The sequence below is a fragment of the Sceloporus occidentalis genome, unplaced genomic scaffold, assembly GCF_023333645.1.
Source record: "Sceloporus occidentalis isolate IW3139 unplaced genomic scaffold, rSceOcc1.0.p SCAF_2, whole genome shotgun sequence".
Lineage (NCBI taxonomy): Eukaryota > Metazoa > Chordata > Lepidosauria > Squamata > Phrynosomatidae > Sceloporus > Sceloporus occidentalis.
This window is the reverse complement of record NW_028316982.1, coordinates 78,552,106-78,579,563: the sequence shown is the minus strand read 5'-3', so window position 1 is coordinate 78,579,563 and position 27,458 is coordinate 78,552,106. Positions and strand designations below refer to the sequence as shown.

The 27,458-nt window shown below is 40.0% G+C and overlaps 1 protein-coding gene across 3 annotated transcripts; it reads right to left on the bottom strand.

Annotated features, from left to right (window-relative positions):
- Positions 1–3,074: 3,074 nt before the first annotated feature.
- Positions 3,075–27,361, bottom strand: ACADSB (acyl-CoA dehydrogenase short/branched chain). 3 transcript variants are annotated; one of them, XM_089510097.1, is made up of 13 exons: positions 27,268–27,361; positions 22,101–22,260; positions 21,160–21,260; positions 19,492–19,698; positions 17,673–17,843; positions 16,303–16,428; positions 15,507–15,599; positions 12,409–12,498; positions 11,015–11,152; positions 9,205–9,304; positions 6,627–7,932; positions 4,451–4,573; positions 3,075–4,241 (listed from the first exon to the last, which is right to left on the bottom strand). In XM_089510097.1, exons 1-11 carry the CDS (start codon positions 27,313–27,315, stop codon positions 7,862–7,864), a joined length of 1,305 nt encoding a protein of 434 aa, XP_089366223.1. In that variant the 5' UTR covers positions 27,316–27,361; the 3' UTR covers positions 3,075–4,241; positions 4,451–4,573; positions 6,627–7,861. The 3 variants fall into 3 exon arrangements, with proteins under 3 accessions (XP_089366223.1, XP_089366222.1, XP_089366224.1); XM_089510096.1 differs by having other exon boundaries at positions 3,075–4,573; XM_089510098.1 differs by lacking the exons at positions 3,075–4,241; positions 4,451–4,573 and having other exon boundaries at positions 5,936–6,799; positions 7,793–7,932.
- Positions 27,362–27,458: the final 97 nt, after the last annotated feature.

Sequence of the window (27,458 nt, the reverse complement as noted above, 5' to 3'; positions counted from 1 at the left end):
TTATCATCCTATAGATTGACACAAACGGCATATGGATCATTCTGGAGCTGAGGGTTAGTTCTTTTTTAAAGAGAGGATTGTTTTAGTTTTTGCAGGAAATTAATCAGGGGAATGGGCTTTGTGGCGCTTGGAGCACATCTAATCTGTCCTTTGTTCGAATTTGCCTTGCTCCAATTCCTAGCAATTGCAGACAACATGGTCTTTTGTTCAGAAGCCACTTGTTACATGCATAATTAGAGACCTCAGTAGATGTGTTTAAAGAAAAAAACTGTTTTCCAATGTAATGTGTGATCTTGATAATAGTATTTTCATCAAAGGTAGCAATTACATTAATTAAGCCCAGACTGGCATGGCAGCAAGGAAATTAAGTGGAAGGTGGATAAAAAAAAGCTCTCCCTTTTCTTTCTTTCTTTCTTTCTTTCTTTCTTTTTCTTTCTTTCTTTTTTTCTCTCTCTTTTTAAAATTCTCTCTTTATAAGTTGAAATGCACCATGTTGAGCTGTTACTGGAAAATACATACTGAATATGGTTTTTTTAAAAATAATAAAACTCCCCTTAACCTTTCTGAATAATGATCCTGCAGATATCCCAGGGACAGCTACTATAGCTGCACTTTTCAAATGAAAGGGCTTGAGTCTACATTAATTTCTAATGCAAGTTTTAAACGAGCTCAACATACGATGCAGGTCTTTAAAGGCTCCAGGGCTCAGTTGGATTAATTCACTGTTCTTTTCACACATAAATTAATTGTTTTGTGTTCTCAAAAACAGCAAACAGCACATAAATCAACCAGTTTAGGAGGCAGGCAAGGCTTTCATTATCTGTTTAGAAATTATTACGGTGTACTTTTAAAAGAAAAGAAGATGGGGGGAAGGAGAGAGAGAAGATGGAGGCCTTGCGAAATTAGGCCTTGCTCTCTATTAATTAAATATATCCTGAATGTGTAGTTAAAGTCTGGAGAAATGAATCGCTATAAGGGAAATGTGGTAAAAGAGAAACATAGGACTGGGCTCAGATAAGCACTGAGGTAATTCGCCCTTGATCATAACTGCAAAAAAGTTACTTTTGGAGTATAACTTCAAAACCACTGCACATACAACATAGCAACCACCCATGTGCTCTTCTTGCTGTGGTCTTCCGTTGCTTTAAATTGTAGTTTTCTTGTTTGTACTGAACTAATATAATTGCACAGTTATGCCTCAGTTAATGAAGAAGATGTGTTGCTGAGCATTACTTCTTTAACAGAAAAATTGGTACCAGAGGCAGACATAAACATGGAATGAATAGGGACAGGTTCGTAAACTACCAAAAGAAGAAGGAAGAGGAGAGCAGTTCAGCTTTTCTCAGCAAACTTTTCATCTGAAACCAGCAATATGCACATGTGAAATGAAAGAACTGGGTCAGGTTAGCCTCATATAAGCAAAGAAAAACATTTTGAATCTTTGAGGGACCACTTGAAACCTTCTTCCAAATGCATCCAGCATTTTTTCTTTCATTCATTAACCTCCAGTTCTCCTTATGATTTCCATTTTTGTGGCCAGACTAGATCTATGTTTTTTTAAAAATGTGATGGGAGTAACTGGTGAGGCAGTTTTATCTGTTTTTCCTTCTTCTCTGTGCTTTGGTATTCAACATGGTTCATAAAGGATCTTGGAGGCAGCTCCTGTTTACCTTGCCAGTTGTAGGCAGATACAGATAGTTACATTAAGAGCAGCTGGAGCAGAGTCCCATTATTACCCAGCTCAAACTTATATTGCATTGTTTACTACAAACATACTGCTGCAACTTGACACAAAGCCTAGGTTTCTCCAGCCTTGCTTCATCACCCTCCCAGTGTTGATGCTACTAAAAGCTTTCAGTTTGATAGAGGACAAGGGAAAAAAAGGAATCTTGAGGACATAAAAGACTTTGTAAAAAGAAGCTTCTTTGTTAATTGAGGCATGCCTGTATTGCAGTTTAATAATCTGCCCTGGGATTACTCTCTAGCATTTAAAGTGAGGGATAGAAATCTTAAAATATTTTTTTAAAAAAGAGATATCACCACCACAGGGACTTTACACTGAATATTTCTGGTTTACTGACAGAAGAGGAGCCCTGGTGGTGCAGTGGTTAAATGCCTGTACTGCAGCCATTCACTCAAAACCACAAGGTTGCGAGTTCAAGACCAGCAAAAGAGCCCAAGCTCGACTCAGGCTTGCATCCTTCCGAAGTCACTAAAATGAGTACCCAGGCTGTTGGGGGCAAATTAGCTTATTTGCTAATTAGCTTACTTGCTGTTCACCGCTATGATCTTTGGAATAGCGGTATCTAAATAAAACAAATTATTAATTATTATTATTAATGACACCCATGAACTGCTAAATGTCTCACATTCCCAGGGCTTCCTTTATTTTCAAGGTATTACTCCTGGGACTGGAACCCTCCTAACCTTTCACAGCTCATCAGGATGCATACTGTAACAGTCTTTTCCAACTTAAAACCATACAGATTTTGGGACTATAAACCCAATCAACTCCGGCCAATATATCTAATAATAATAGGTCATAGTTTTTAGGAATGTTAATCCAAAACATCTGGAGAAACCAAAGCAGTGGAAGGCTGGTCAGTAACATAGCATACCCTCCAACTGTCCAAATTTGGCAGGGACATTCCCAATTAATCCTTTGTTGTCCCACTTTTGCATCAACTTTTAAAATGGCTCAGTTTCTTTCCTCCTCTCGTTTCCCCCTTTGTCCTCAGCTTACTTCAATTGCAGCAAATTTTGTTCAAAGTGCAAAAGTACAGGTGGGCCCTTGGTATCTGTTGGGGTTTGGTTCCAGGACTACGCATGGATAGCAAAATCCATGGATGCTTAAGTCCATTAAATACATGTCCCTGTTTCCATCAGTGAAATGTTTGTGGGTTTGATATAGTTGCCATTATCAAATAAGTAACCACTTTACAGGCATGCTCTTAGGTGGTATGAAGGCATATCACCTGAACAGAACAAAGGAAAAACAGGTTTGTCTGTGATTACAGAAAGATTGGTATCAATATTTTGCCTATTCAGAAGACAAAAAAAACAAATAAACCGTGTAGGAACTGAATATAGAGGTTTATTGATTCTGTTGCTTACAAGAGAAAATGTTGACGAAGTTTGTACATCAGAGTTGGCACAATCATTAGGGAAAATGAGTTGGCTGCCTTAGGCAGCAGATTTTGGGTGTCATAAAAGGCAGAATATGTTTTGTTACTTACATTCTGTTATTCTGTTCCCACTGGAAGAGATAAGGAGAGATGCTTGTGGCAATTCATTGCCTCATGTGCCAAAATAATCTGGCTGGCTTTCGATACTACTTGTATGAATGGGCCAGAGAGAAATTTGCTGCTGTGTGTTGTGGTACACTACTAAATTAAGCAAGGGGCTTCCACTCACTCATCCTGATTGTAGTCCAATAGCTTAAATATCCATTTGTTATCTCACAATTGTCCCAAAACATTTGCTTTGACAGGGCATTTCAGTGCAATTACTATGTCCAGGACATAGCCTGATGCAGAACAGAGAAGGCCACATCTTGCCACAAACAATTCAAGGACATTTCAGCAAAGCAAATATGAAACAGAGGTTTTTAGGAATATTTGGTGCAGAGAATGAGCTTTGGGGAAGGAAGATTGTCCTTCAGCTCTTTTCCTGTCCTACAACTGTATAGGACTGTCTTTATGGAAAAGACCATGTTTTCCATGTCCCGGGTTCAATCATTATCATCTCAGGTAATGTTGGGAAAGACCACTTGCTGAAACCTCAGGACAGTGGTTGGTAATCAAGGTAGTCAATACCAAGCCAGATAGACTAGTGGTCTGACTTGGTCTAAGACAGCTTCATTTGTGAGAAGACATTCATCTCTCTACATTGAGGGTGGAGGGCGATGAAGGCAGCTGCAAAAAGACAGAAGTCAAAACAGCAAGATGCTGTAGACTTCAGTATCTGAAAAGTCAAGTCACTAAAAAGAATAGATAATTAAGAAACATTAACTCCAAAAAGGAATACATTTAATTCATCCTAGGCTGGAAAGCTTCCTTGGCACACTTTCCTGTAACTTTCCCCTTTGCCAGTATCCTGGACGCAGCAGTGATTTAGATATTTGTTGGCTTGTATGGAAGATCTCCTGTGCCCTCTGCTGTGGAGATAATGTTATGTTCAGCCTGCTTGCTGCTCAATGGATGGCCCTCTAGTGGCTGGTTTAAGGATGGGAAGGGAGAAAGCTCAACATTCCCATTGGAAAATAAAAAGACAGGGTTAATGCTTGTGCCACATTACAGTCTTATGTAATAATCTTTTTATTTACATTGTCTCATGAGAAAGAACATGGAAACAGTGCACTGACATTTGTTATTCATGCATTTCCCCCAATAAATAAATATCTTTGGGGTCAGAAGAGGAGGATGAATTGCTTTATATAAAATATACTTACCCACATGTCTGTGTCAGCTCTGATCACACAGTGATCAGTATGAAGCTAGAATTGTTTATGTTTCCTTTGTATTATACACAAAAATGTCTTCTAGCAGCAGGGTGTTAAAATCTTCTGAATAATCTATGAATAAACCCAAAATGATTTCACTAAATATGTAATAGATCCCAGAGCTTAGAAAAATTACCTTTTTTGGAATACAACTCTGTGAATTTCCCAGACTTACCAACTGGGGAATTCTGAAAGTTGTGGTTGAAAAAAGTGAATGCCAAGCTTTGGACAGCTATGTAGTGTTACTTCCGGCTTTTATTAACTACAGTGCCCTCATGTAACTGTTTTTCGTCACATGGTAAACCTCTTTTAAGGGTTTCACTCCATACTGCAAATGTGGTACAGTTTACTACTTCTATGAGACCTTGCCCTTATGTATGGAATGTTAACTGCTAAGTATAAGAATGCAACCTCATGGTTGCAAAAGAGGTTATTTCTCCTAAAACACTTGATGGACCCAACACTTGCTCATATAAACTCAGAGATCATTCTCAATGAAGTCAAAGAGTGTCAGTGGTATCACTAGTATTGGTGTCACCCAGTGCAATAATTCACAGTGTCACCACCCCATGGACATCCTGGGATGGGGGTGAACATGGGGAGGGTCTCATCCTAAAGAACCTAGCATCCTGTCACCATCACCCTGGACAGCAAAGATGGGAAAACATTCCCCCCATGCATGAAAAGTTTTTTTTAATTGCAAAAGATCTCATCTAGTGATGTCACCTGATGCAGTCCACACACCACACACTGCCCTAGAGACACCAGTGTAAGAGTGCAGAGAATGGTGCCTGAGAGAATCCATTTACTCCTGTGTTTTAAAGGAACAGAGGAAGGCACTTGCAGCTTAGACTATAAAGCCACACTGCTTGCAAAAATGTTATTTTTGTATTCTGAAATGGAGAACCACATTTTATTTGTTTATTTTTAACAACCTTTCTTGCCCCCAGAATGTCCAGGACCTTTGCAGGAGTAGCTTGATGAACCTTGATAGTCTTCAAACCCTCCCTCATATACCATCTCAAAACCACACTGCAGACTGTAACACTGTCATTCCCCCATCCTTGTATGCTTTTTTTTAAAAAAAATAAATATTTTTGTTTTAAAAGCTGGCACAGACATTTTTGGGGGCCTTTTTGGTCATTCTAATATGGGTATTACCACAATATAGTCTCTCAAATAATTTGACTTATTATTATGCTTGTATTGTGCCTGCCATTATGCTTTGTCATTAGAATGCAAAAGGTGACAAGATAGGAGAGAGGATGGGAATAGAAATATAACAGGTTAACTAGATACCTAGGTTAACATACCTAGGCCTGTTGTGCCATATACAGCATGTTATATACAAATAAGACCCAGGAGAGCAAAGGTAGCCCTGTCAACCCTAAGAAAAATTGTTGTGAGAATAACTTGATTAAGACAACAAAAGAATACAAAAATTCATGTAAGCTTTTGGAATCTCCATGGTTTTAATGGACATCCTCCTCTTATCTTCTTTACCATGAAAGGGTCATTGTGTGCAAAGGTCTTTGTAAATGGAAACCTTAGAGCCAAAATAGCCATGGCATTTGCAGAGCTGACTTTTTGAAAAAAACATACATGGCCAACTCTGTGCTGTGGGAGTGGGATTTTGGTCATTTATCTTGGCTGTAGTCTCAGGTGAAATCACCCCCCCCCCAACATTCCCCTCCTCTTTCACTTAATAGATGCCCTTGCATTTCATCCACTTTTCAGGGTTCATTGTCAGTTTCCAGATAAACTTAATAATCAGGATATTATATACTTCACAGAGGAAAAAGGTGTAGAGTTTGTATATGTGGTACAAAAACACAGCCAGTTTGAACATTAGGGGTGTGTGTGTGTGTTTAACTCAGAAAATGGCATAATGGCATTTTAAAAGAATTAAATTTATCTGTATACAAAGAATTTGACGACACGTACAGCCCAACCAAACTATTTGAGGATGTGATAAAATGTATGTTCGATGCATTATGTAAAAAATAAATCAGTTTTCATAGATGGAAAAAGCTCAGCCTGTTGCAGGGATCTACAAGATGAAAATTACAGAGATCTACCCAAAATGTTGTACTTGAGAAATGGAGTGAAGCAAGGCAACATTTACCCAAAATGTCTCCTTCTGCAGCCTTCAGTACCAGGCCACACTATCTTGTTTTCCTCTGCACAAACATTCAAGAATGGAGTTTCATAGGTGCTTCATCTTTCCACACATTGGGTCATGTAGTTTCCTGAATTTTACTCCAAGACATTTCTGATCCAATCTGTATTTCAGGGAACCTTGACAACAATATTAATAGGAGTATTAGTAGGCAATGAATGCTAGGCTTCTGTGGCCTCTGAAGAGTACCATAAATACCAACAACCCTACATGAATGGCAGTGTATCAGTTTCCTCATAATTCCATGTTAACAATCATGGGATAAAATCTACCTCTCCCAAAAATGTGTATGTGCATGTGCGTCTTCAAGTTGCCTGCCGATTTATGGTAACCCCAGGAATTTCAGAGCGTTTTCTGAAGCAAGGAATATTCAGAAGTGGTTTTGCCAGTTCCTTCCTCTGAAATATAGCCTACAGCACTTGGTATTTGTTGACGATCTACCATCCGAATACTAATGAGGGTTGACCCTACTTTGCTTCTAAGATCATACAGAATCTGGTGGCTTTAGGGTACAAAATTCCCTCTCCCCAAATACAGTGTTTGAAATTGGAAAATCAGTCAAGGCAATTGATTATTCAGGGTATCATTATCTTATTGAATCAATGTTTTCCATCACTGACTATTTATGTAGTTTAGTCAACTGCATGCCAAAAGTTGCAGAGTACACTACTAAAAGTTATCACTCTTGTATGAACAGAATTCCAGGCATTTCCTTCATGGGTGATTTGATACTTAGTTCTTTGTCATAAATTCACATTTAAACGTGTTGTGCGTTCACCTGAATAAGCACCCCAAATTTATGCAAAGATTCAAAGAGAAATATGATAAAATAAAAGCAGCCTTGGTAAATTTCACCAGCCAAGAATCAACTGAAGTTATTCATTCTATAGTCTCTCAGCACATGCTTTCAAAAGCAATTAGTTTTTTAAATGATGGGTGTATATAACCTTTTCTTTCATTACATCTGAAAAAATTATATAATACATTATTGTAGTGGTGGTGCAGACCACTACAATCTTGTATCAGGCACTGTACAAGGATGTAAAATTGCCACCATGTGGACATTTCTGTGCTTTAAAAAAGAGGAAATAAGGTGTAATCTATGATCCCACCAGTTAAGGCAAGCAGTTTCAAACTGTCTGTGAAATAATCGCTGTGTCAGTCATTAAGTCTCTTGAATTTTAGTATTCTTGAGCAATGCATTTTGCGATGGTGTTCAACTGGATATTTGAAGTTCCTTCATATATGGTGCCTGAAACAAACCATCAGGAAGACAAATGAATCAAGGAAGCATATAAACAGTGATTAAAGCACTTTCAGTAAACACAGAACCATGAAGCAAAGATTCAATATGTAATCAAAGCAGAGTTAAAAATTCTATAATGTGCCTACAATGAGAGTAATTTCTGTCAGAAATGCAGTATGTTAGCAATTGCACACTGACTTTGAGGATGGGCAGAATTTTTATCATTAAGGAAAAATGTAAAGAAACAATTTGTCTATGTGAAACAGTTACATTAAACTCTGTTTCACATCATGTTGCACATGATGCTATTAAATGGAAGCAGCGCATACATTAAGTTGTGATTTGTTGACTGATGAGACACCAGTAGTCCTACAAACTTGGATTTGCATAATCCACTAATTTTATGAGTAACCTGAGTAGATCAATCCCAGTAATGAAACTGTACTCTAAATATGACAAGATTTGATCTAACCCAAGATCGGCAGTACATAAGGTAATTATTGTTGTGTAGCTCCAAGTCATTTTTTACTAAGGGAGACCCTAAGGCCTATGATAGGTTCTATCATAGGGTTTTCTGGGCAAGAAACTTGCCAAGAGTCTGAGAGTGTGTGATTTGTCCTAGGTCAAGCATTACATTTTTAGCTTGAGGTGGGAATCAAACACTGATCTCCAGAGTCATAGTCCAACCCTCAAATCACTACATAATTCCGGCTTTTCAATAGGCATTGCATTGGGTTATGCAAAACTTAATACAATGCACTCTCTAAGATATATATCTGTAATGGACAATCACTCCTGGTAAAGTCAACCCACAGTTACTCTTGACATGCAGTTGCCTGGGCCTTGCTTTGCTATGATTCAATTCTGTGCTGCTAGGGACTGCATGTGAATAATACATCCATAGTGATAGGGAAGATTGTATGGGCTTATCAATGCAATTTCATAAAACAACACTATATTTGGCCTACATTCTAATTCTGGTCAATTAACAAAATATAACATATAATCAATCTGCTTGCAGTGTCTTAAACCTGGAGATAGAAGGTCAAGAACCTGATGTTTGGCTAAGCTCTAACAAGTTCCACATCCTTATTTACAGGTTGAGTCTCCCTTATCCATAATGCTCGGGAACAGAAATGTTTCTGATTTTTTCCAGAATGTGAAATATTTGCATTGCAAATATTTCAATATTGCATAATGTCCTATGGATAACTTTCTGATCATTCAGCCCTCATTTTGAGAAAGAAACAAGATAATACAGAAGAAATTGCTACTTACCAATCTTGCAGTCCCTGTAATATTTCTCAATAGGGTAATCTTTTGTGAAGCCAACTCCACCCATCCATTCAATACACTTACTTGTTGTTAGAGTTGCAACCTATGAGAATGGACAGCAGGCATGATGCAAATTGTTTTAGATTCTGCTGTGCTGATCACAAGCAAAGAAACATATGCACATATTGCTCACTGAATTATAATGACTAACTTCGGCAATTTTACATAGTGATTATGTCTGCTGGCAAATTGTTTTTTAGTTTATTGTTCTGTTTCTATTACCAATGTATAATGCAATCAAATTACTTTAAATATAAATATTACAGCTGATATGTTTCAGGACATAAAATGTTATGTAGGAGGATGCCAAGTTCATGATGGTATATTTAATTTGTTGAATAATGTAAAGTTCCTGGATTGCACCACTATATGGAAATTAATTCTGGAAAAGCATGGATGGGAGTGCATTACATAGCAGTGATGTTCAGACTGCTAATGCATCCCTTAAAGGTATTTAAAAGTTACTTAGTATGGAAATAAAGTTCTGTGGTTTACACAATACATTTGTTTTCCTTAAGGTGGTCGAGGTATGGATGATATGCTCTCTAAGGCAGGGGTGGGCAAAGCATAGCTCTCTATGAATGTCTGAACTGCAACTCCCAGCATTCCTTACTCTTGGCTATGCTGGCTAGGGTTGATGGATGTTGCATTTTGGCAACATCTGGATGGCTGCATGTTGCCCACCCTGATCTAAAGCAATAAGCAGCACATGGACTCTTCTTTTTCCCAGAGTAGACCATTTGTGCTGCTTCACTGATATCAAAAATAATTAATTATGTGTTATGATGTTGTAAAAAGCTACATTCAAGATGTATCTTGTTTTAACCTTGCTGTAGGCCACCTTGGGTCCTTATGTGTAAATTAAATCATTCTATCCATCTATCAAAGGATTACAGTATGCATGGAATGGATAGCCATTGTCTTTCCTTCTTTCAAGAGTCTCTCTTAAACATCTACTCTTGATCTGTGTTAGAATCCAAGGCAACTAATTTTATGTTACGTCTTCTTCCATGTTACACTATCTTAGCTCCTTAGCTCTCCTCTCAACCTTCAAAGCCAAACCGAGGAGTCTGCATTCCAAACATCACTGTTCTATTTGCAAGGGATGTAACAGTAACTGTAACACAGGAGTGGGGAACATGTAGCCCTTTAGATGTTTTTGGCTGCAAGACCCATCAGCCCTTCCCAGGATAGTCAATGGTGAGTCATCATTGTGAATGCAGTCTAAAAACACCCAGAGGACCATATATTGCTTATCCCTATTGTAGCTGCAGCTACTAGCCAGGCTGTTTGAGGAAAGGCCATACAATGCTTCTTTTAAGGTCTTTTACTAGGTTTCACTTGAAGATGTTAGTATTTCCAGTTAGAAATGAATCTTAAGGGCCTTGAATCTAAACAACTGTTGTGGGGAGCTTCTATGCATACTGTAATCCTTAAGGTGATTTTTTAAAATATTTGTTATGGTTTTAATGTTTTGTAAGCTAATGAAGGATGAGACATTCAACACATATTTTCAATATAATTTTTTTTTTGGGGGGTGGGAGATAAACAACTCACTAGGCATGCCTAAAGTACCTTTTGAATCAAGTCAATATCCTCTTTAAAAGAAGAATGCTTTTCCAGTCATTAAACATTTTATTTTCATCCTAGGTAAAACAATGATTATGTATTTACAAAGTAAATGTCAAAGACTTTGTTTCCTTTCATTATATGCTACAATGAAGAAAATGAAAACAAAACAAGACCAGCTCACCTCTGCTGTATAATACTTGGCCATGCTTGCTTCTTTTATAAAAGGTTTTCCTGTTTCTACAAGCCGGGCTGCATTATAGGTTAGCAACCTTGCAGCTTCAATCTGTGTGGCTACTTGAGCAATCTGATGTTGCATTCCCTTGGAAGAAACAAAACCCGTAAGAGAAAACAAAGGACAAAACTAATTTAGTCTTTCTTCCTTGACTGTTAAGAACATGCTAAGTTTCTTATCCTATGAATAAGTGACATCTCAATTCCTCACATGTTTATCCAGAAGAAAATATACTGGGGCTTACTTCCAGGTAGGACTTCATATAGGGATGCCATATCCCACCTGTAGGCAGGGCAATCCCACTTTGGGCGGTGCTGTCCCGGTCCGGTTTGGCGCCATGACCGGGATGGCACCACCCGCGGCCACCTCTGCCCCCGCATGAGCCGCGGGGTCCTCCACGGCCTCGCTGAGGCCTGGGAGCGCTCTCCGCGATCGGAGTTCCAGCCGCAGAGACGCTCCCTCCCAGGCCCCAGTGAGGCCTTGGAGGTGGCTCTGTGATTGCGGGGTCTTCCAAGGCCTCACTGAGGCCTGGGAGCGCTCTCCGCGGTCGGAGCTCCGGCCGCGGAGACGCTCCCTCCCAGGCCACAGTGAGGCCTTGGAAGCAGCTCCGCGATCGCGGGGTCCTCCAAGGCCTCCGCGAGGCCGGGGAGGAGGAGGCCGCTTGGCACCGCGACGATTGCCGCGATGCCAAGCAGCCTCCATGCCCCTTCCCGGCCTGGGAGCAGGCCTAGGCTTCCTCCCAAGCTGGGAGGAGGAAGAGGAGGACAAGGTTTAAAAATGTAGGACCTTTTTTTTTTAATTTCCTGGCCAGGAAATTAAAAAAAAAAGTCCTACATTTTCAAACCTTCTCCTACATTTGTCCCAGTTTGGAGGTCCTCAGGTATGGCAACCCTAACTTCATAGTACTACAGCCTTCATGACCAAAAACTGGGATTAAAAAAAAATCTAATCCAAAACGCAAGGAGAAATTAATACTACCATTTTTTATTTTAAAACATAGGTTATAGCAAATACATATGGCGGCACAATATAATAATGAGTAATTAAGTCATGTTACAGTTGTTAACTGTACTGTTGCTTGGGTACTAAATTCCAAATGAATTATTTCAAAACGCTGTCATGATGCATGAAACAAACAAGAGAGCACTTGATGTCTTTCAAGTTGAAAAATGTTGCAGAAATGGAGAAACTGACTCTTGTGATATACTGTTCAAATTTAACTACTCATAGCCGGCTGTAAGAAAGCTACAAGATACTTCAGTGATGAGAAGCAATATTGTCACCTGTAATAAACATTTCTTCTTCACAGTTAGACACATTTTACAGAACATAGCAATCAGTACCTGAAATTCAAATATGCTTTTCCCAAATTGGTTCCTCTGCTTTGTATATGGGAGAGTTTGGTCAAAACATCCCTGTGCTAATCCCAGCATCTGTGAATGAATCACACAAAACCCATTACTATTAAGGCTAGAAAAGTGTCTCAGTCCTCTTAAAAGCAAAGCAAGCCTTGTTGCTGCTGTTACTTATGTATGTATTTATTTTATTAATGTACTGTATTTTCTGGCATATAAGACTACTTTTTAACCCAGGAAAATTTTCTCAAAAGTCAGGGGTCGTCTTATACACTGGGTGTTGTCTTATAGGGCTGAAACTTCTGAGCTGGACTGGAAAATCTATGGTCACCGCATATGGTGGGGGGAGCTCAAAAACGTCCGTGGCCGCATACCCTCCGTATGTGGTGACCATATGAAAGCAGCAAGGGTGGTGCTATACAAGTACGGTAGAAGAAAATCTTGGAGACAGGGAGGGCTGGGCAGGCAGGGAGAGCTGATCAATCCAACCAGGCTTTGTATACAACAAGTTTTCCTGCTAAGTACCTGCATGTCATAAGCATTTGAATTAAAATTACCATATTGAAATCAAATCTGATTTTTTAAAAAAATTTATTTGGTGTGCGTTGGAAGAGGGGAAGTCTTATACAGCGAGTATATCCCAAACTCTATATTTTAACTAGAAAAGTTGGGGGGTTGTCTTATACGCCAGAAAATACGGTATATCCAACTTTTTCTCCCAGCATAGGATTCAAGGTGGTGTACAATGTTTTTGGGAAAAAATACAAGTGTGTCTTAATACCTAAGTTAAAACACATTTAAGCTTCTATTAAAAACATAAATTAAAAACAGCAATAAAAACTTAAGACATTATCAAATAAAAACACTAGCCTCCTATTAAAAAAATGCAGCATATTAAAAAAACAAATTCCTCCTTAAATAAAAAAGATCTTTACCTACCAGCAGAAGAACATCAGGAAGGGGGTCAATGGGATCTCCCAGGGAAGGGAGTTCCACATTTTGAGAGCAGCCCCCAAGTAGGCTCTCTCGTGCCTCACCAAATGTGCCTTGTTATAGGCTTATAAAAACAACACTGAGTATTATTCCTATTGATACCAATGTTACAGTGCACTGGAATTAATGAATCTCCAGGACAATACAAAGCTCAGTGCTATGTTTATGCTAAAGGAAAGATGGGGAACCTGCAACCCTGAAGATGCTACTGGGATCCATCAATCCCAGGCCAGCATGGCCAATGGTCAGAGATGATGGAAGCTCTCTTCCAACAACAACTGGAATTACCACTGAGTTTAACAGAAGTTACCTGGGAATAGGAACTGCGCAGTCTTACCCTTTCTGCAAATACTGTAACAAAGAATAGGCTAATCTGTGAGGGGCAGGGAGTGGGAAAAGTAGAGAGCCAGTGTACTATGGTGCTTTAAGCACTGGACTAGGACTTGAGAAATCCAGGTTCAAGTTTCTCATGAGTTATTTGGTGACTTTGGGCCATTTAATTTCTTTCATCCTGACCTATCTAAACATGTTTATTGTAATGATAAAGTGAAAGCAAGTCATGTGTGCCATCTTGAGCTCACTGGAGGGAAGTAGGATGTAAATGCAAAATAACAAATTGTAAAATAATACTTGGTCTAACTTAAGGATCTAAAGCAGCAGGGGTTTATGGAGTCTCAGCCAAAGGAATTATAGTCAGGGCTGACAAAACCAGAGTGAGAACTTCCAGCAGTGACTTTGCTTAGTAGAGGCCCATAGGAAAAAACAGGATAGGAAGGGTTCTGTCTTCTACAAGGATCCAACCAGCGAACCTATTTATCACAGCAAAACACAGTGGCCTCTTCATAGCATCCAGAAGGCAGTTCAAAAGCCAGAAGTCAGGCATTGGTAAAATTACCTCATCACAACGTCTTAATTTTATTAGCATAATTTTCAAGTTCCCACCATGCAGTGTAATGTGAATTCACTTATAAAGAATCCATTCCAATTCCTAATTTGTGAGAAAACCATCTGCCCACATTAATGTATGCTGCCCTGATAAGTTTCCTTCTTGTTAATATTTAGTTCTTGGAAACCATATGTAAGAGCCTGATATTTCTCATAATGTGTTAATTAACATTTCAGTTGAAGTAATGACAGTTTGTATGTGTGTGTGTTTTAATGGGTCTTTGCTCACAGAATTTTTATATGAGGTTGTTTTTTTTTTGCAGATAATCTGTAAGGAGCCACTTGGGCAGGGACTATTCACACACACTCGATCCTCTGTCTCTCACCCAGCCACAGATTGGTTTCACAGAGGAAAAATGAGTGTAGATTTAACCCTTTCTATCACATCCCATTCTGCTTTTAACTTCCTCTTCTAAAGCTTAATCTTCACCCTTAAATCTCGTATTTGCTTCCAATTTCTCCCTGGGCTTTTTCACACCATGCAGTTATAATTCCACATTAACTGCCATGGCAACATTCTACGGAATCCTGGGGTTTGCAGTTTGGTGAGGCAATAGAAATCTCTGACTTAGAATTCTAAGTACCCTTCTCTAAACTACACCTCCCAGGATTCCATAAGGTGCTGTAACTCTGTAGCGTGAAAAGGCCCTTTACATCCCCTGCCCGGGATGTCCATCTGATGTATATGAAAGTGATGGAAAAAAGGGGATGGTTACTGAAGTCGAAGGAGCTTTTAAAAGAATGAATCCCACATTCCTAAGATATCTTCTTTTGATGTGGGAGGAAGTGGTTTTGAAAGCACTCTTTTCTCTCCCTACTTGAGTGAAGTCAGGCTTGGATAGGATGTGCTAAATGCTCCACAGGATGCATGAAAAATTCCCAAGGATATACACAGCCCAAAGGTTTCTCACTTCTGAATTAAATCAATGTAACTGTCCTGGAAAAAGTCAGGACTGGAGTGTGGAAAGGGGTACAGAGCATGCCAGAATCCAACAACCAATTTTTCATCTCTTTATTACTGCAATTACAACAGCTCTGTTTTTCATAGTTCTGCCATATCCTTTTTTGAGATCTAGATGGCACAACATATCAGTATACAGATGATGCTAACTCTGTACTAGGCTCAAGCATTGAACAGTGCTACTCACCTGGGCACTTATCCCAATCCTTCCTGTATTGAGCATTTCAATTGCATATTTATAGCCATGTCCAAACTTCCCCAGTATATTGCTCTCTGGAACCTGAAAATTAAATAACAATTAGTCTGTACTTACTAGTCTTTACCCTGCTCCTCAAAGCTATTATTTCAAGTCAAAATATTGCATTTGAGAAGAAAAACCTAAGTTGTGTTTTGTTTTTGGCTGACAAGAACATTTTAAAAGTGAGCTCCAGAGTGGTGTGGTGGTTTGAGCATTGGACTATGACTTTGGAGACCAGCATTTGAATACCTGCTCAGCCATGTAAACCTTGAGCAAATCACACCATCTCTCAGCCTCGAAGAAAGACAAAGGCAAACCCCTCTGCACATATCTTGCCAAGAAAACCCAGTGGTAGGTTGACCTAACATCTCCATAAGTTGGGGCACACAACTATAACGAACAGCCTTCCCCCTTCTCCTCAAAGCCAGATATTGTTTTAAGCCATGATCTTGCATTTAAGAAGAAAAACAAATGTGTTGCCTTTGGGTGACAAGAACATTTTAAAAGTGAGTGTGAAAACACATGAAAATGCAAAGGTTAGTAATACAGCTTACACATCCTCTGTGACCTAATAATAATATATTTATCAGCTCAGAAAAGAAAACACCACCATCCCTACACACAAAAAACTTGCAGTATGCTATTAGTCTTCTAATATCATGCTAGCTTTACAGTTGTTACCCAATGATCCACAATATTATGACCAAACCATATTCCACAGAACTTTAAAATGAGATTACTCTACCTTTACATTTTCAAATGTTACGGGACATGTAGATGTTGCTCTGATCCCAAGTTTATTCTCTTTCTTTCCCACATGCAAGCCTTCTGTGTTACGGTCTACTATGAAGCATGTAATTCCTTTATAGCCCTGAAAAAGGTAGATAATAACAGTACCAGAGATATGCCACTTATTAGGACAACCAAGCAAGTATGTGACAACCTTAGTAGTCCACTTCATTCCACCCCGAATTAGGTATATCCATGTCTGATTCAAGTCAACTGGACCTTACAACAACAATCAGAGCTAGACTCCTGTCCTGTTGTGATGTTTTGCTGTGATGTTGTAATCTCCTGTTTACATCTGAGCAGAACTACCTAAAATATCGAGAGTAGCAAGCAGTCTCCAAAAATACAATTAATCTATTAATAGTTGAAGATGGCTAAGACCATCATACACTCCCAAATAAAAATCTAAAGTTACTCTGTGGAACTAGAACTCCCAGGTCCCTCCTAGCCAGTATGAGCAGTAAGTAGGTTTTCCAAGCTCTGCAACAAATCTTTCAAACTGCATATTAAAACAGAGGCAAAAGAGAGGAGACACAGCCTTCAGCCTTGTTTCCTCCTGAATAATTGGAGTAGCCCTATTGGTAATGAGTGCTCCTGGCAATGGCTGTGACTTTGGAGCCTGGCTGAACAGTTCAGTCAAGCCTACAAGATGCTCACAGAGCACTGATAATATACTTTCTGGATACAACTGTTGAGACAGGTTTCCTCAGATGTAAACAGAAGAAGAAAAACACCAGCCCCAATTAGAGGGGTAAAGGTGACAGTCTTATGCCCTTTACTCCTGTCATTAATAGTGCTGCTAGCAAGTTTCCAAGAAGAGAAAGAAATCCATAAGAAGAGAGGGAGAGGGAGAGAAAAAGAAAAATGACAGCCAATACAGTGGGCTCTCTACATTCTCTGGGGTTAGGGATGCAGAACCCCCATGAAAGTGAAAAAACTGCAAATTAAAAAAACAACACTTTTTTTACTTGACAAAATACTTCTTCAGGAATCTCTAGGTCTTCCAGTGAAACTCTATACTCACCATCTGCCAGAGGTTAATTACAGAGTCATGCTGTAGGACCTACAACTGCCTAGAGAGGTGTTTTCTCTTGAAATCTCTAGGTCCCTCAGCACGACTCCATGGTCAACTTCCAGAAGAGTCATGCTGGTGGACCTAGAGATTCCTAGAAATAACATATTAATAAAATCTTCAAACAGTCAAAACAGCAAAAGTCAAAGCTGCAAATGTGGAGGGCTGACTATATAAGCAAGGTATGAGGCCCCATTTCTATCACACCACTAATCTTTATACAGCCCCCCACAACAACTACATTAGCCACTTACTGCAGAAGGATTTGCATTTGCCATCACAAAAAACACTCCTGCCTGTTCAGCAAAGCTAATCCACATCTTTGACCCATTGATGATATAGTAGTCCCCCTTCTTTTCAGCACAAGTCTTCAAGGAAAATGCATCACTGCCTGATCCCGGCTCTGTAAGGCAAATGCTGCCCATCTGCCATAGAAGAGAAAATCAAATTATCAGGCATTTTCATGTATAGTGATTTTTGAAAACACAGGTGCCATCATGTAATAAAGATGTCAAGAAAATATTTGAGGTTAAGGTCCATTTAACTCACTGGAACTCCCTTCTAGATAACCACGGAGTTATGCTGTTAATTTATTCCTTGTCTGATGAAGTGGAGCTTTGAAAGCCTGCAACAAGTATATTGTGCATTTTGGTTGATCAATAAAGATATCACTGTTTAGTGGGTTTTTGTCTGAATTTACTAAATGGCCAACATAGCTACCCCTGCACGTTTTCTGGATTGATAGATACCACATAGTAGCTGCAACAGGGGAACCCTGTAGAATGAGCCAGTGGACTGCGACCTTCAACCAAGGTAGAATAATTTTTTTCTTCTCAAATTTGAACTTGATTGGCATGTTTTACCCCTACACCTACCAAAATGTTCCTGATGCAAAAACACAGAGATTTCTTGAGGAATCCATTGTCCTCTGCCTACAAAGAGGCCTGTGGCCTCACAGGAATGGAGACAGATTGGATTGGATTTGATATACAAATGGAATTTAAATTTCCTGGATTTTGTCCAATTTCCACATGCCAAGAAGGAGGGGCCAGCCTGCTAAAGATACCCTCTCCATAACATCTTAACTAAGGACAGAAACAACAAAATGCAGCTATCTTACTAACATCTCTAATTTTTCTTGTATTTGGTATGCAACATCTTTCCTGATGAAGAAGCCAGTGGAACTTAGAAAACTTGCAACAAGTATATTGTGCATTTCAGTTGACAAATAAAGGTATTATTTTGTGGATTTTTGTTTGAATTTACTAAATGTACAACATAGCCACCCTGCATGGTGTTTTTTTTTTTTTTGGGGGGGGGGGGGACGGGACAATACTGTATTACAGACCAGACATTTCGTAGGCAACTCCTGAGCCTGTGCATATACCACTAAAGTTTTTATATTATCATTAAATGAGGGTATACAACTTTGTAAAACCTATAGATGGGAGAATATAGCACTTACGATAGGGTGATAAGGCCTGCACATTTTCTGTCTTGTAATAAAAGAAATTAAACTTTTTACAGAAGAATGTCAGATATTCCTTTAAAGATGTAAACAAAACTACAGGTTTACCCTGAAAATTAGTACACTAGGACACCTGATAACAGGTAATAAAGTATATTCTAAAAGTGGGGCATGCACTAGACTCAAGTATACTGAACAAAAAGATAAGATATATACCTCTGACTTGATAATAAATACACCAATTGGATGTTAGAAGGAAACAAAAAAGCTGTTAGAGCTTCCTCCCTAACATCCTTTTATTAGGAGGCAGATATTCTATTCAGATAACTCTTCAGTAGCTGACTACCTGTTCTGGTCAGATTTTTAAATGGCTGTGCTGCACTTTAATATTATACTACTGGTTCATTATTAGTATGGTGTTTTAAAATTGTTTTAATTGATGCTTTAATAGTATAATTAATGTAGTTTGTATTTCAATATGCGTTATTTGTTGGGCTTTGGCTTAACCTTTTCTTTAATTATGTTGGAAGCCTCCTTGCATCTCAGCCTTGGGAGAAAGTCAGGATATAAATCAAATAAACAAGTAGTCTGCTTACTAAACGTACCATATCTTTTGACAATCTGGGCAAATAAGTTCTCTTTTGTTCTTCTGTGCCGTAAGTTGTAAGCAGTTTGTTGATGAATGTATTCTGGAGTTCACACACAAGTGATACAGATGGATCAACCTTGGCCAGCTCCTCAACCACCAGAATGGTAGAAAAGAAAGAAGCCCCAGTGCCTCCATATGCTGGATCAAGGTCAATACTCATCAGCTTAAGAAAGAGACAACAAGCTATTATTAGGTAAGAGGAAAAGATTACACATTTTGAAACACCTGAATCCCAGACCTTAGTTGGAAGCAAGAGCTATGGACTTCAAAAAGGACTTTCTAAGGAGCTTCCCAGTTGAATCATGTTTACATGGGAGTAATTTGTTCAGCCTACTAAACTCAGTGAAACCAGACTGGGCTACATGTGGGTTTAGGCATATAACACAAGCCTGTTATCTATACATTTGTTTGCGCTGGTGTAGCAGCAAATTTTGGAGTCAGAATGACAAGTTACTGGATGTTGAGAATCCCTTATCTGGCATTGTGAAATCTGAAGTACTCCCAAATCTATAATGTTTTGAGCTATGACACAAATAGCATGGTATGTACAGTACCTATATTGGATTTGCAAGGCTGGAGAGGGGTACAGCTGGAGACAGATACAATGATGTGGGAAAAGGCAGGAAACCACACCTCCCACTGTCTCACAGGTCCACAATTTCTCTCCAGCCTTATTATGTCTCATTATGCATATGGTAATAAAGGTATTCCAAAACTGGAAAAAGTGCAATATACAGAACACTTCTGGATTTCGGATAAGGGGTACTCAACCTGTAATACATTCTTGCTGTCCATGACATCTTATATAACTAAAAGATAACCATAATACCTGAAGACAGCAAATATATCTGTCCAAGATTTACTTCTATTTCAAAAACTGGATAGATTATTTGGGCAGAATCCTATTGGGGCCCTACACTAGTGTTGTGCTTTCTAAAAAATTGGGTAAGTGTGACTCTATTGCCATCTTTCTCTCCCTCCCTCCCTCTCTCCCCCCCCCCCCCCTCTCTCTTTCACACACACACACAGAGCCCTCTCTCATTTTTTACTTGGTGAGTGGGTAGTTATCTGATATGGCATCAGTTGTGAGCCATAGCATCAGTTGTGAAACTTCTTGCATAACTGTGGGATGCACTATAATCATACTGATGTACAGTAAAATATATTGGGTATTGGCCTTTACCTGATACACACAGGATAGTCAAATAAAAATAAATGAATACTGACCATTTGTCCTCCGTGCTTATTTTACAATATCACTAATATTTTAGTTTATAATGCTATATAATACTGACATATCAGCACACCAGATACATCTGGTGCCCATATGATGTACTGGTTTGAGTGTTGGACTTTGACGCTGGAGACCAGAGTTCAAATCTTGGACAGGTCTCAGATTTAGAAGGCAGCAATGGCAAACCTCTGAATGAATCTAGTCAAGGAAACCTCAGGTAGGAATCAGTTGCTGTAGGTTGAAATCAAGTTGAAGATACATAGTAGCAACTATTTACACATGCATTCACACATGCACACCATATGCAGAAAAGCCAGTAGCTGCACACAATAATTCACAGAAAACAAAATGTATATCCCATTCTTAACACGTTCAAAACATTGTACATACCCCTTGTTCAAATAGCCCTTTTAGTAAAGATTCATCCAGTTTTGCCTCCTCATCCATTTTTTGTACTAATGGTACAACTCGCTCTTGTGCAAACTTTTTTACTGAAAGGAAGAAAAAGATATAAAGAAGCCTGTTGTTATCTTTTTATACTTACTTGAAGGCTGCCTTTTAGTGTAACTTCTTTACAAGACTCAATGGAACCAGAACTTTAATCAGTGTTAATTTCAAATGACTTTAGTCTTTTTATTAAAGCTTTAGACATAGAAAGATCTGTGCTACACAGCAAATGAAGAAAAAAATAGCACTTTTGATCTCTGCTTCCTACTGCGGAAAAGAAAACATTGTACCCCAACTTTTAAAGGTATATTTAATAATAAAGAAACTGGGTTGCAAAACAATGAGGTAACAGCTACAAAGAAAAGCTGAACATAAAGGAATGAGCTGTGATGTTCAACATACAATCATAAAGCAGGACTGGAGAATATGTGGTACTCCAGATATTGCTGGGCTACAACTTCCATCATCTATCACCATTGGCTTTACTAACTTTGAATGATAGGAATCCCAACAATATCTGGAGGGCCAGATGTTCCCCACTTCTGCTATGAAGAAGGGAACTTCCCAAGGCCTGTTGAAGAGCACAGATTTTGTTATAGTAGACTAAGGGTACATCTAGACTGTAGAAATAATGCAGTTTGACACCACTTTAACTGCCATGATGCCATCCTACAAAATCCTGAGATTTGTAGTTTTGTGAGACACCTGCACTCTGGCAGAAAAGGCTAAAGATCTTGTAAAACTACTACATTACTTCTAGTGGGGTAAAATTGCATTATTTCTACAGTGTAGATGCACCCTAAGAATGCTTTTAGAATGAATTAAAAGAACAGATTGAGCTACAGCCAGAGTTCAAAGATATTGAATTAAATCAGGTACATTACCCATTTCTTTAATCATTATCTCCTCTTCTGTAAATATGTGAAGTGGAACGTGAGTTACGACATCTTTGGATAGGTTCGGTAAAGGTTCTGGTTTGGAAGATTTAAAGATGCAGGGGTGGGTCATCCAAGCGTTTACATAGGGATATGCATTCCGTCTTAGCTGCAAACAAAGAATATTTTAAGGAGAGAGGTACAAACTTCTTCTAGAGGGTCTAGAAGGGTGGGAATTTTGCAGCCCTCCAGAGTTTGCTGGACTGTGACTCTCAGTAGCTCTAGCCAGAAAAGATAATGACATAGAATTCTAGGACCAGGAGTTAAAGTTCAATAACATCAGAAAAGCCTCATGAGCCTCACTTCTGTATAGAAGTAAGATTTCACTATAGACTCTATTGCACTGAAAGGAGCAAGGGCAGACTTGGGTGAAGTGTTAAAGGACATTGCATTCCTATGCTTGGGCTTAGGGTTGCCATAAGTGAGGACTTCCAAACCGGGACAAATGTAGGACAAATGCAGGACAACATTTTCAAATGTAGGACACATTTTTTAAAAATGGAGGACACTCAAAAATTGAGGCTTTTTTTTTGAAATGTTAATATAAATGCATGTTTCTTAGGCATGATCAAAATGGAGAACATTTTGACATTATTCATAGATAGATCACGGAAATGTACTTCCCTTTCTGGCCACCCCCCTCTCCCCATTCCAAACAGCACATTTGGGCATTGAACATGGCTTTATTTTAACATTGCCTCTTGCATATTTCAGAGGCTTATTCCACAACCAAACCCTTTGGTCAAGGGACTTTGGTTTTCCTTCATTTTGACTTGTTTTGTCTGTATTCCTCCCCACTAAATAAAGGAGACATGAAATGGAGTTAATGGGTACAAGTTGTTCAACAAAAAAGTCTTGTGAGACTCTGTAGGCAAGAGGTGCACCATCTTAAGAACTGCATTAAGCACACTTAGGCTGCTGCCACACTGCTTTCACTCTCATCGCTCCATCCTATGGAATCCTGGGATTTGTAGTTTGTTGTGGTGCCAAGGCTGGGCTTTGAAATCTCAGGCATAAGAGAGGCAAAAGGCTTGGGCTGCATCTACACTGGAGAAATAATCTGGTTTGAGACCACTTTAACTGCCTTGGCTGAATGCTATGGAATTCTGGGAATGGTGGTTTGTTCCAGCACCACAGCAGAATGGCAGTTAACCCCTGGAAAGCTCTCTGGCCAAGGTGACCAATGCCCTCACCCCAAAATGTAGGGCACCCAAGCAAAAATATGTAGGACATGGCCAAAAATAAAAGCTAAAAACACCCATGTAATTATAAATCCATGCTTCTTAGCCATGATCCAAATGGAGGACATTTTGAAATGTGACAGAAGAGGACATGTCCTGGAAAAGGAGGAGGATGCCTAGTCACCTTGCCTCTGGTCCAAAATACACTGCAGAAATAAAGCAATGCTGGACTGAAATGCCCAGAGTTCCACACTGAGGAAATAATCCAGTTTGAGAGTGACTTAACTGTCCTGGGTTAGTGCTGGGGAATGCTGGGAATTGTAGTACATTGTGGCCCCAGAGCTATCTCTGACAGGGAGTCCCATAACCCTCCAAACGTAGTTGAACTGCAGTGCCCAGAATTCCTCCCCAGGTGCATCCACACTGAGGAAATGGTCCAGTTTGAGACTGCTCAGTGCTGGGGAATCCTGGGAATTGTAGTCTATTGTGGCCTCAGAGCCATGACTGACAGAGAACTCTCAATGTCTCCCAAACACTTGCATTCCCAGGATTCCCTAGCACTGAGTTAAAGCAGTCTCAAAGTGGGTTATTATTCCTGCAGTGTGTGAGAGAGATATAAAAGCTAGGGACTGGATTCATTTGGAGGATCTCTGTGTACAAAACACACTGCTTGGACTGCCAGGGCTCAGTGCTATGGAATCCTGGGAATGGTAGTTTATTGTGGCACCAGAGCTCTCTGACAGAGAAGGCCAAATGCCTCACAGACCCCAGAATTCCAGAGCATTGAGCTTTGGCAGTTAAAGGGGTCTCAAAGTGCAGAGAGAGAGGGGGGGAGAGAGAAAAGCCAGGGAATGTGAATGAGCTCTGAGAGGAGGAGGAGGAGGAGGAGGAGGAGGAGGAGGAGGAGGAGGAGGAGGGAGGGAGCCAAGGGAAGTGGCCAGGACCACCAGAGGAGCCCCTGCTTTTCCTCATCATCGCAGCCTTCTCACTGCTGGCAAGAGGCTCTGCCCCCAGCCAGGCAACGCCTCCATTCAGTCTCCTTTTGTCAAAAGAGCTCTGGTGCCACAAGAAACTACAATTCCCAGAATCCCATAGCACTGAGCCATGGATGTTTAAGGGGGGGGGTCAAACTATTTCTGCAGCCTTTGCTACCCCAAAGCCTTCTATTATTTACCAGCAACTTGCAAGGCAAAATCTCTTCCTTCACCAAGCCATTGAAAACCAACCCAAATGTAGGGGGGCTGATTGCTTCTTTCCCATTGGTCAGCTTTGGGAGAAATTTGCATATTCCAAGTAAAGGTGTTTAGGGCCTCAAAAACGACCCTGTGATAAAGAATTACAACAATACTGAGTGGTAGACATTTAAAAGATGAGGCATTTACACTCCCAGTGAAACAGGAACGATTGATGGCCTTTTTTTCTTTGCTCACTGTAACCTGAAAGTAATGCCTCTTGCAGGGTATATATACCAAGTGGGCTGGCAATAGCTCTGAGTGGCAGATGTCTTTAAGACCTGCTCTCTAGGCTTAAGTCAGGCAGGGAGGCGGGGAGGGTGGCACACAGCCATGGGGAGGGCTGGAGCTGCCTCCAGGGCCTTGCTGGGGGGGGAGGTCCTGGGGGAGGGGCCAAACCAGGGTGGGACTATGTGGCCCCGCCCCAAACCAGGAAAGTCCCGCCCCCAGGTGGGATATGGCAAGCCTACTTGGGCTACAACAAAGGAAGGTTATTCTAATATGAATGCTGGTCATGATGACAGTATTCACAAAAGTACACTAGTGCACTATACGGTATATAGGACTACAAACAGGTTGAAAACAAACCTCTGTACATGAATGGGGGATTCTCCAGGTGTTGTTGAACTGCAGCTCCCATTCACTCTAACCAGCATAGCTAATGCTGAGGGATGATGAGATGTGCAGTCCAGCTACAAAACTTGAATGGTGGTAGCTCATTTCACATAACCATGTATATTCACATGCATATCTAGCATGTATTGCATAATCTTCACTAGTATCTAGTCGGGACCTACTTGGTTATCGTGACCAAGATTTGGAATACTTCCTCTTTAACTCTTTGAGGGCCTTCCGTTGGGACATGAAGACTTTTCTCTGCAGAAAGACATTTGACTTATCAAGCCGTTGTTTTGATTCTCACTGGCATTTTTGAATATCCCAGATCCAAAGCTCCACTGTAAAGTCAAGTCCCTTATGCACAAGTCCCTTATGACTTTCTGGTCAGGCTACACAAGTTGAATAAGGTGGTAGATTCACTGTATTATTTCTCCCCTCTACTTATATCCCTGCCCTGAAATGTGTTGTTTGCAATCAGGTGATAAAGCATGAACGTGGTACCAGCAACAGGTCTCATACAGAAAGTTTTGGGGAAACACAATTCGTCTAAGCTGAGATTTTAAATTCTGGTTTTGTTTCTTTGATTTAAACAGTCTTAATTGTATTGGTCTTGTTGGTGAGAACATGAAGACCACCACCACTGTATAGATATTACTACAATCACAAAAATAACTTGTGATTGGTTTCAGATAAAGGCCTTTATAATTACATTTCTCTGCCCCTTTCACCAAATTTTACTGCGTTTAAAACAATGATGCCTTTCCCTTGTTTTTCTATATTTTTTCTAACCGTAGAAACTCTGTTAAGCAGTAAAAAAAAGGTGGAATATGAAGAGACTGCATCCTTGTTCAGGACTGTAAAGCTTTTCTCCACAATAAAAGTTATGATAGGTCATATACAAAAGTAAACTCCTAAACCGCATGGGAGGGTCAATTCCAAGGATGCATGAATGTATGTGCCTTTAGGTTGCCTACTGACTTATGGCGACCCCATGAATTTCATAGAGTTTTCTTAGGTAAGGCATACTCAGAGATGGTTTTGTCACTTTTAGATCATTGCAAAAAGTTAGTGAGAAATATGAGAAGTAAGTATCAAATTTACAGAATCATTTTAAATTACAGAATCACACACAGCATTCAATAGATTTCTACTGGGCATTTCTCATGGATAGGAAACCCAACTTTTTTGCATTTGACCCTCTAACTTAATATTGTGTACTTGATGTCAATAGGCAGCTTGAAGGCAGATAAACACACAAACATGACAGACTCCTGCTTCCTAAAAGTAAAAAGCTGCCGTTTTACTCTGCTTTACCTCCGGTTTAACTCCGTGTTATTTCACTTTAAGAGTGACCTCGTCTGATAAACTTCCCGTATTTGTGGATTTTTAAATAAATTTAAATCTAGTTTACATCCTGTTTTTCGGTGGGATCTCCCTCGTGTGATAAACTCCTAGGTCTTTCAGAGCAACTTTTAGTTAAAGTTGACCATAGAGTTGCATTGGAGGACCTAGATATTCCTAGAGAGAACATATTAATTGAATCCACAAATAATCAGACCTGCAAATATCAAAGCCACAAATATGGAGGGATGAATGTATGTCCAGTTTGGCCAACAATCAGGAAGCCTGGGAACTGAAGTCCAAAAGCCATCTGGAGGACCAAAGTTTGAGAAGCACTGCTTTAGGATGCTGCCTTATTTCTTCCATGGCAGCCCTCCCCATTCTTTTAGACTTCTTCTGGTTTCCTGGCTGCAGCCCTCATTTCCATTTCCATTTCCATCATGCCAGGTATGAGAAGCCTTTCACTGTTTCACTGTCCACTACAGTGGTTCCCAACCCTTGGACTCCTACTCCCAGAGGCCCCAGCCACTTTAGCCAGTAGTAAGGCATGATGGGAGATGAAGTCCTAAACATATGGAGAACCAAATGTTGGGAACCACTGGCACTTTAGGATGTCTTCATGGCTGCCCCTTCCCACTCCTAGCCTCCCTCCTTTATTTCCTGATTGCAGCCTCCATTCTCAAAAGGGCCAGGATTTGAACACAGAACCCCAGGGGCTGAGCCTACATTTGCTGGGGCACTCACCTTCCCAGGGCTCCTCAGCAGAGCAAACAGTCCTGCAGCAGCAGCCATGGCTGGAGCCAATGCCAATTATTTGCCAACCCTTCAATACACATTTGCTAGTGGAGCCCAAAGAGGTAAAGAAGCACGGTTTTCTTTGCAACTCTGGCTCCCGTCCGACCTCCCCAAATGCGGGGCGTGGGTGGCACCAAATA